The sequence below is a fragment of the Sinocyclocheilus anshuiensis genome, unplaced genomic scaffold (assembly GCF_001515605.1).
Source record: "Sinocyclocheilus anshuiensis isolate Anshui unplaced genomic scaffold, SAMN03320099.WGS_v1.1 scaffold436, whole genome shotgun sequence".
Lineage (NCBI taxonomy): Eukaryota > Metazoa > Chordata > Actinopteri > Cypriniformes > Cyprinidae > Sinocyclocheilus > Sinocyclocheilus anshuiensis.
Genome location: NW_015560618.1, coordinates 1,612,860 through 1,623,766, shown reverse-complemented (window position 1 = coordinate 1,623,766; position 10,907 = coordinate 1,612,860). Strand labels below are relative to the sequence as shown.

Here is a 10,907-nt window from a genome sequence, read left to right as displayed (position 1 = left end):
AAATAACAACTTTATTCAACAATTCGTCTCCTCTGTGTCTCTCCGCATCACCGTAGTGCCATTTTAGAGAATATCCGCTGAATCAAGCAAGCAGCGTACGCTCTTCTGTGTCAGCCGCGCTGCACGAATGTGCTGTTTTCGTTCAAATCAAAGCGTAAATACATGTAGAAAATGTATCCCTTTAATGTGAGCTACATATGAATATTTAAGTTAATGGATTTTATAATACAAATAGCAATGTGTAACATTTTACCATATTTAGTGCAACACATTTATTTGTTCCCCACAAAATATTGTTTTTTCACTAAATGTTTGGATTTCTAAAATTATTGTGCACTGATTTTTCCAGAATAACATTTGCTGCCGAATTATCCTCTAACCTAGTTTATGATATATTTTTGTCATAGATTATGAATATGCATATATTTTTCATATTTATTGTTTATTGTTTGTATTTAGTAGATTGTGAAAGAATGATTATCAGTTCCACACACAGAGATATATAAATGCTACATTTATTTAAATGGAAAAAAAAAAAACTTCACTGGTAACCGATACCGATCGGTATCGGCCAATACTGAACCCTAGGTATCGGAATCGGTATCGGAGGTGAAAAAGGTGGATCGGAGCATCCCTAGTGATTGATGCCCACGAGTGTGTTATGTCAATGTTTTTACTCATAATATTCCAACCGTTTTTGACGGACATGATAACGTGCGCATGGGGTAAAATGCTTGAATTTTGAAACACGCTGGAGACATAGTTCATTATACTTAATTTATGGAATGACGCTTATTTTGTGGTTAAATAAATTACGTTACTCAGAGACTGACATGTTTGGCTGGTCAGAAATGTTATGTTCAGTTGTCGCAAATTTGTTGAATTTATTACCAGGGAAAAAAATGATTTTGATGCACAAACTTATATTTTTTTATTTTCTCTTATAACAAAACATTTTATTTAAGCGGATGAAAATGCAGATCCTGTTGTTAATAATAGTGGAAAATAATTTTTCTAAACTGTTGATAAAACCGCCTTAGCAGATTTTGACTCACATCTGTATTACATGTCATCCGACTAATGGTGACTAATGGTGGCAGGTGACCGGTATTGTGGGGGTCTTTTAGACAAACCCTCCGGGACGATAAAGACCCCTAACTGGCCAGATAAAGACTACCCAGCAGGAGTAACGTGTTCCTGGCATATTGTTGCTCCTCAAGACCAGGTAATAATTAATAATTTCTATGCTTTTCAGATCATGTTACAAGTCATGCATCACTGACAGCAGCATGACAGGATGAGTATGAATAGATATCTTATTTCAATTGCAAAGTATCTCCTCCCTCTCAGATCATTGAGCTGAAGTTTGAGAAGTTTGACGTGGAGAGAGACAGCTACTGCCGCTATGACCATGTGGCTGTGTTTAATGGTGGAGAAATGAACGAGTCACGGAAGATCGGCAAGTTTTGTGGAGACAGCCCACCCATGTGAGACCCTCAGTACCATCACATAATATGCACCAATACACAATTTACCTCCAGTATTTAGACTGATATGGATTTTTCAATGGTTGATGCAACATTATTGCATTTTGCCTCACTATTTAATACAGAATGTTATTTGAGTGTGTAACAGGTCTACATTACTGGTCGGCAGCTTCGAATGTTTTTGGAAGATGTCTGTTATGCCCAGCAATGCTGCATTTATTTGATTTATTTAGGACAAAAATGTCAATATTATTAGAATGACTGTTTTCTATTTAAATACATTTACAGTGTAAATTATTATTTTGATGGTAAGGCTGAATTTACAGCATCATTACTCCAGTCTTCAGTGTCAAACGATCCTTCAGAAATCATTGTAATATGCTGATTTGCTGCTCAAGAAACATTAATTATTATTATAAATGTTGAACACAGTTGTGTTGCTGAATATTTTTGTGAAAATTGTAATGTACTACCATTCAAAAGTCTGGGGTCAGTTAGAAAAAAGAAAGAAAGAACTTATTACTTTTATTCAGGAAGAACACATAAAATTGAATCAGTTAAATTGATTTAATTACATAAAATTAAACTGACAGTAAAAAACTTTTTAAAATGTTACAAAAGATTTTCCTTTCAAATAAGTGCTATTAATGGAACTTTCTGTTCATCAAAGAATCCTTAAAAAATGATGGTTACAAAAAAATAATATTAAGCAGCAAAACCTGATAATAAATGATAATAAAAACCATTATTAATAATTAAGCACCAATAATAATTGATAATAACTGGGTACCAAATCAGCATATTAGAATGATTTCTAAAGGATCATGTGACACTAATGAAATTCAAAATTCAGTTTTGCATCACAGGAATAGATTACATTTTACACTACATTAAAATAGAAAACAGTTATTTTGAATTGTAAAAATATTTCACAATATTTCTGTTTTCACTATATTTTTATTTAATTTTTTTAAATGTATTTTTGATTAAATAAATGCAACCTTAGTGACCAAACAAATAAAAATTCTGCCAAAATTTTGAACGGTACCATACATTTAATCAGTCAATGCAATGTCTTCTTTCCGGTACACCTACTAAGCTTTTTATGATTAATAAAGTGTGTCCACATGGTCGATAAAGTTTTATTTTTCAGAGATACTTTGAAGGATATATGGTCATTTCAAACATTATTTATTTATTTTGTCTCGTAGGCCAATTTATTCTGATGGCAATCATCTCTTCATCGTGTTCCTGTCAGACCTGAGTCTAAGTGCGGATGGATTCATCGGCCATTACCGCTTTAAATCACGGAGTCTCAGCACAGCCAGTGCCCCTCTCACCCCCATGAGCACTATCCCACCCACCACTCCGCCCGCAGGTCAGTCCACAGCCCACTTTCCAGAAGGTTTCATTTCAAAATGCAAGGAGCGGCACGGTGTAAAACTGCTGTACATTATGGGAATAAACGTGTGTAGGTAATGACATTGGAATGTATTGAAGATTTATTATGTTTGGTTCATATGGAACGCATTAGTTCGGTCACATAGAAGACTAATGTGCTTCTATTTTGTAACTAAAGTGGTTTAACAGAAATAAATGTATGTGACTTTTGCTGTGTTTTATACTCCATTTTAGTGTATAAGGACATACTGTAGCTGGGCATTATTAAAGCCAATCTTTCCACTCTCTTTTCCAAAAAGCCCTTACATATTCAGAAGGTCTTTGCAAGCAGAAATGCAAAAGGACTGGAACAATTGAAAGCCATTACTGCTCGAGCAACTTTGGTAAGTGGCCGTTGTTTGGTTGAAATGTGTTTTTGCTTTCTGCAAACCCAAATAACAGCAGGAATTCTGGGAATTTCTTTGATATTCCACCTTCAGGCACTTTTTCACACATTCAGGGCTTTTACAAAGGCATTAAACAAATGAGTCTTGTTTAGCTATGATGTATCCTTTTCTTAAAAAAAAAATCTGTACTACTCTTTATCAAAATTATATTTGAGGAAAAATACTCTACCGTTAAAATGTTTTTGAAAGAAGACTCGCGACTTACACTCGCCAGGACTGCATGTATTTAATATAAATACAAAAACATAGTGAACAAGTCTTTTTGAACATATTTAAAAATGTAATGTATTCATGTGATGCAAATCTATATTTCAGCAGCCATTACTCCAGTTTTCAGTGTCACACAATCCTTCGAAAATCACTTTAATAGACGGATTTGGTGCGAAAGAATCATTTCTTATTATTATCAATGTTGAAATCACTTTTTGCTGCGTAATATTTTTGTGGAAACCGTGATACACCATTCAAAAGTTTGAGGCAAGTATGATTTTAACAAGAAAAAAATGTATACTTTTATTTATAAGGATGCTTTAAATTGATCAAAAGTAACAATAACGACTTTTATGGTACAAAAGATTTTTAATTTCATAAATGCTGTTCTTTGAATTCTCAAAAAATGTTTCCTTGGGTTTTTACAAACATATCAAGCCGACAAATGTAACACTGATAATATTAAAAACCGTTACTGACTGATTACCAATAATAACTGAGCACCAGATCAGCATATGTAAGACTGAAGACTGGAGCAATGATGCTGAAAATTACGCTTCTGCATCACAGGAATAAATGACTTTTTAAAATATATTAAAACTGAAAAGTTGTTTTAAATTGTAATAATATTTCACAATTTTTTAATTAAAAAAAATGCAGCCTTGGTGAGCATAAAAAATATCAAAAACCAAAGAAATTGCAATTATCCTAAATGTTTGTCCGGTAGTGTATTGGTGTCACTTTATAATAACTTGATATAATAAAATAATTTGTCATTTACAAGCAGGTTGCTTAAAATAACAATAGTTGATACATTCAAAAATGAATACATATGAAAATAAAATATTTTAAAGTTTCAAGAGATATAACACCTTATGGTGATGTAAACCCAATTCTATTCACAGAAATAATGCATTATGCTGGTTTTAAAAGTTAACTAAACCTCTCGGTCTTTAGTAATGCTTATAGATGGAAAATGTGTTCAGGCCGATACTGAGACTCAGCTCTTTTTTTTAATTGCAGTGGCAGTAAAGCTGCTGAGCACAGTAAAAATGGCAGCACGCATAGCAGAACTATACGTTCTTTATACATTACCATGCACACACGTTTTATGTAATTGTTCAAAGACGAAAGCATGATTCGGTGAATATACAGTCTTTTTTCCCCCACAGTGATTACCGCCACCCTTATCTCAGCAGCCATGAGGGACCACAGCGTCCTCGCCACCTTCTCCATCCTGCACCTTTATAAGGAAGGAAGTTTAGCCATCCAACAGGCTGGGAAGACCATGAGCACCAAAGTCAGGGTCCTCTGTAAAAAATGCCCTCTGGTCAGAAGAGGCGAGTATCTTTACACTGACATTGATCTACAGAACTTCCAACCTTAATCATTTGGAATGAAACCATCACAGCCTAAACTAACACTTTTAGGGCTGCACGATATATCGTTTCAGCATCGATATCGCGATACTGATCGTTATATTTATACTGATTGTTTTCTTTGCTCACACACAGACACGGTGTCTACACCGGACGCGACAGCTGTACAGAGATACCCATTTTAAATACATTTAGTAGCAGAGCTACTGCACGCGATTTTCAGTGCTGGAAATCCATTTATCCTTTGTTGAAACTTCCGCGTTGTCGTGGAGAGCGCAGGTCACGGTCACTTAGCAAGGGCAGATGCCACGAAAGCGCAAGCTCCCGAGCGCTTTGGAAAGAAAGAGAAAGCGGCGCGACATGTGAACGGCCCCAAAGTCTGTCTACAGACAAAGCAACGCGACAAAGCAACCGTTGCATATCATTTGAACTTTGTGTCAGTACGTCATAAAGACAGTTTGTGTCATTTGTGTCAGTTTACTGTCGAGGATTTGTCGCGCCGCGCCGCATCCAGTGTAGAAAGACAGCATCACTGATTATAATGGATTCTATTGTATTTTGTCGCGTAGCACCGCGCCGCTCACGTCCGGTGTAGAGCCACGCAGATGCACGTGAACACTGAATTCTGTTCACTTCTGCGTCTATTTGTGCCTGAAATACTGTGCTCTGCAAGTATCCTTGTAAACACAGTTGCTTATGGCTTAGGTGAAAGGAAACAATTGAGAAAAAAAAATGGATGTGTAACAGTATATTGGTTCACAGCAGTTTAATGTTCTTGTTGCTTTCTCTGTTCATGAACGTTAAACAACAAAACACAAAGAAAAATCACTTTTGTAGCTTTAACAGATTTGTTAGATTTAAATTATAGTGAAAACCGTGCAGTGTTATTTTACATTTGATTATTCAATTTCTGTACCTATTGTTAGACTTACCTGAAAAATATAAAGCACTGCTTATTTCATTTGTATCTTTGTTCTGTTATTTATCTATGCTTGTTATTTGTTTATTTCCTATGCTGATTTACTCGCCTACAAAATCACCCCAATCATTGATAATTTTTTTCTCCAAATATAAAGCTATTGAAGTCATCTGATTTTTTTTCCATATCGCAATATATATCGCAATGTGAGTTTTTTCCAATATCGTGCAGCCCTACTTGGCGAGTCCAGCAGATGTTTATAGTTGATTGAGGTGGATTTTGGAAGGTGATAGTTTGCAAATTTCGAGCTCCCCCAAAGTCCTTTGGCTCCATTTGTGGCGTTGAGATATTTCAGGCAGGATATGCCATTTCAGCACCACGGTGTGTAACTTAAGCTCGCTCAGGAGAGATTCTCAGTTGGTTTCAGCTAGAATAATAATTCTCTTCAACCACATGGATGGTATGTGACTTTATTGTGCCACTTTACCTCAGCTCACTTAGTGTTGAAATATTAAGCCACTGCTCGGAAACTCTGCAAAGCAACTGTTTTGTTTTGAGGGAAATTTCTAGAAATGTGCCATAGAGGAATGTGTGTTGAAATATGCAGGAACAGTTTTTGGCACTTCAGAGGAACAGTTTAACATTAATCATTTGTAGTGGAACTTTTGTTGAGGTGAAAAGCAAGGGATTAAACAAAATATTATATGCTTTGCCTCACATTATACGAAGGCAATAGCACATGAGCAAAGGTGTGTTATGACCTTATATATATACACGGCTGTGTTCTTCTATTATAAAACAGTGAAATGGACAAATAATTGTACTTAAAGAACAGACAATTTCTTGACTTTTAATGTCAAAATGACTTTAAAATACATTTGAAATCATTAAGTTTAATTAACTTTGTCATGCTTTAAAGATGTAAACTTATTCTGATGCGTTTATGAACATAGTAAAGCACAATTGTAATTTTAACTGTAATTTGTTATTTTATATAATATTTAATGGTAATATATTTTAAATGTACTAAATTGCAACTTCATCATTACTATTACATATTGCAAATACATTTAATTACATAACATACAAGTTTCAATAGGAATGACATTAGGCCCTGTCCACACGAACGCGGTTATTTTTAAAACCGCAGCTTTTTCTACGCGGTTTGGCCGTTCGTCCACACGCAAATGCAGCACCAGGTCACTGAAACCGAACATTTTTGAAAACGCCTGCCAGGGTGAAGATTTAAAAAAACTCCGGTTGCAGTGTTATCGTGTAGACAGCGAAACCGGAGTTTTTGGCTTGTGACATCGGAGCATGCACTGTTATCTCCGCCTACTGGAGACTTTTTCAGGCTTCTGATTGGCCAACATGGCTTTACGGTTGAGATTATATCGCCACCTGTTGGCTTGGCATGCTCTTGACAGTGCTTCATAGCATGCGTTTGCGTTTTCATGTGGACGGAGATTTTTTTAAAAACGGAAGAAGGAAAAACTCTGTTTATAAAAATACCCGTGTATGTGTGTACATGGCCTAAGATATATTTTAGTTTACCATAAATGCTTGTCAGTACATTCGACAGTACACTTACCATATTTCATAACCATATTAACCATATATCTAACCATATTTTCATATAAATCTTATTATTATTATTTTTTTTTAAAGTACTTTTTCACAAGGGTGGGCTGTTTCTAACATGTTATTAGAGTAACAGAAATGCAGCACGATTGTGATACAGGTTTTATACAATAGTTCAATAAACAAGAAGTTCTGTCATCATTTTTCACCCTCAGGTTATTCTAAACCTGTATGAAAGTCTTTCTTTTGCTGAACACAAAAGAAGAGTTGTTTTGGTTACCAACATTCTTCAAAATATCTTCTATGTTCAACAGAAGAAAGAAACTCGTACAGGTTTGGTACAGCTTTTTTTTTTTTTTTTTTACCAGAAGTTGACAGAAGTTACATTTTTGGGTGAATATTTCAGTTTAATATTAAGCAATGTACAGTTAAGACAACATTAACCTTTTTTTTTTTTAATATAGTTCCAAACAAAGTCAAAGCAGAACCGCTGAAACATCGAGCAACATATGAAACTGGAATTTAATTAATTCACTCATTTGTTTGGTTTCAGGACTTAACTACATTGTCATGGGACAGACAGATGAACAGGGACAAGGTATTGTGTCTCCTCGTAACTTTGTGATGGCCTTCAAAACCAAGAAGCAACGGGATCTGGGAGTGCTGAAGAATATACGATGCTAATGTGCACAGGTCACCTCCATGACTGATCATTTCTATGACTTCTATGATTCACTTGATGTTCATGCTTTAGATAACATTCATACTTGAAGGACTCTTTCAGTATTTAAGAGTGGTCTAATTTGTTTCATATTTCTGAAGCACATTTACTTCAATATAGAACATTTAAAAAATCTTTAGTTTGTATGTTGAGGTTAATTTATTGTGTTTTACTGTAAATATCTTTAACCACATTAATCAATGATTCCCTCACATTTCGTTCAACTGAAGAGCTGAACTGTTGCAGGGCTTTCTAGAAAGCCTGTATATAAATTAAAGCACTCGCTACAACGCAAACTCTGTCATTTGCAGTAGCTTCGGGGTGGTGACATTTACGTTCCAGGAGATCTGGACATGCTAGCCTTTGAATCTGACATTTATCTAATCTATAGTGTTGTAATGAGTGAACGAAGATTGAAGATGACAAAACAAAATGTTGTCAAAACGAAGTGCACTGTAAAATTGGTATTATGTCAGCTGAGGTTACTACAAAAAGTTCCTGTTATTTGAACTCTGAAACCATTAAAAAAAAGAAGAAGAAAGCTTCTGTTGTAATTTAGGGAAACATTTGTATAAAAGAGTATAGCAGTTTTTCCCCCATAATATTTTTGATTTATAACTGGATTATTCAAATGATGGCAAGGAAAATAGGATGGAAATAAAAGCTACATGTAACAATTGCTTATTGAGTATTTGAGGGGATCAGCTTAATTCTGATGAAATGAAATGTTGATATTATCAAGTGAAATAATACCATCAAATCTATTGCTATTGCTTCTTATATATATATAAGGTAATTAATATGATTTACATTTTAAATATATATATATATATATATATATATGACAAACATGCAATTTTTTTACAATGCAATAGCTTTGAGATGTAAAGATATAAAGATGGCGGATCGTTTTCTACTTTGGCATTTAAATTGGCATATTAGTGTTGGAACTGGGCAGCAAACTCATTTAAATACTGAGATCTGCTAGTGGTTCTCTACAGTAATATAATGCAGTAGAGAGAATGAGGCACATTGTTAAGTGAATCCACTGTGCCTAGAGGGGGCTTCCAGTATTCTCCTGGGTGAAATCGAGCGTAGCTCTACGTGATGGTACAGTTGTCAAAGGGGAACACTCAGCTCAGCTGAAATTATCCCAGAAACTCAAACACATCTGGAATTTCACAATGACACTGAGAGAAACTCTCTCTAGAGGAGAGCTGGACTCATTCGACAGTGGCAGTGATGAATGTAAATAGGAGACAGAGTCCAGGAAAGTGTTTGCTTTTATAAACACATTTCTGGCCACTGTTAAATGATGTGGATGCTGGTTTAATTATTATTTCTGTCTATTTGGAGAGCTGAAATGGCTTGAAAAGATTTAGATTTTGGCATTTGTTCTGCTTTCGACTCGCATTTCACTGTATAATATCCTCCTCTGGACAGTGTTGGGAAGGTTACTTTGGAAATGTAATAGGTTACAGATTACAAGCTACCCTACTTAAAATGTAATAAGTAGTGTAACTTTTCTATTACTTTGTAGCGTCTGGACCAATCAAAAACAATTTTTCATTTGATTTAAAAGCAAAACACGCGCAACGCGTGTATGTATTTGTACTGATGCAGAATAGTACAGTCTAGCGCATTTCACACAAGCTGCTAGATTCACTTTCACCAGAAAGTCGTTTGGTATCGGGGCATTTTAACGAGTACAGGAGCTCAGTATCGGCCCGGTATCGGTGCATCCCTAATAAAAATCCATTCACTCCCTTTTCGCATTAGTTTTGTTTTTAATGGTAATGCGCCACTGAATACACCTAAATTCGTTTAGCAAATAATTTTACTCCAGAATGCTTTCTGAATGAGGGACAATTCAAGGCAGGTTTTGTTAAAAAGTTAAAAATCAGGGATAGATCAGTACCCATTGTTCGTGATCCAGCTCCACCTCCAGAAGAAGTCAGTCTGACACTTTATATTTTTTAAGATTATTTACAAATCGCCTTTGCTCTTCCACAGAAGAAAGGGGCGGGTGAGCAGAGCTCATTAGCATTTAAAGGGACATGCCCTTTGCCCAAATGAGTCGCTGTGAACAGAGCAAGGTAAAAAGGGTGTTGTTTTACAAGACCACTGAGGAATTTTAACCAAAGTATGTTGCAGACCGTTCATGAAGACCCTAAAGAATCATACCAACTTGTGGAAGATCAATGTCCCCTTTGAAGCACAACCACCACAAAATCAGACTTACTTTGAGATCATTCTGAGGTTAAATACATATTTAAAACCGTAACAAGAAATATTTGATCAGCTATGATACTGTTTTTGGAATCAAATCTTTACATAGCTATGACAGTAAACACTGGAATCTAATGATGTCTTGGAAAAAAAACAGTTAATCTTTAAAAAATTAAGCATAGCTATACATAAACCCATGTAGGAAATAAAAGAGTTATCGAATAAGCTTGTTCTAAACTTCTGAAACATTGGTGTTTCATATTTTAGAGCAGTCACTGCAATTTATGAAAGAAATCAATTAAAGCTGTATGTGGGAAAAAAGCAGATGTAACCCGCTTTGTAATCCTTAACATTATCATAAGTAACTAATTTAATTACACATTTTTTCTCAGTAACTGTAACTGATTACAATTACTTTTATTTTGTAATTTAATTACGTAATTCCATTACATGTAACTAGTTACTCCCCAACACTGCCTCTAGATTACAATACACTTCCCTGGATGAGCAAATATTGTTTAGATTGACATCCAA

At 35.1% G+C, this 10,907-nt stretch overlaps 1 protein-coding gene across 1 annotated transcript in view; it reads left to right on the top strand.

Annotated features, from left to right (window-relative positions):
- The window catches only part of pcolce2a (procollagen C-endopeptidase enhancer 2a), a 10,712-nt gene extending 2,605 nt beyond the window's left edge, over positions 1–8,107 (top strand). The window contains exons 4-9 of the mRNA XM_016478082.1: positions 1,101–1,225; positions 1,351–1,487; positions 2,699–2,865; positions 3,188–3,271; positions 4,717–4,884; positions 7,977–8,107. Coding sequence (XP_016333568.1) covers positions 1,101–1,225; positions 1,351–1,487; positions 2,699–2,865; positions 3,188–3,271; positions 4,717–4,884; positions 7,977–8,107 — 812 coding nt within the window. The remainder of the gene's footprint in view (positions 1–1,100; positions 1,226–1,350; positions 1,488–2,698; positions 2,866–3,187; positions 3,272–4,716; positions 4,885–7,976) is intronic.
- The last annotated feature ends 2,800 nt before the right edge of the window (positions 8,108–10,907 follow it).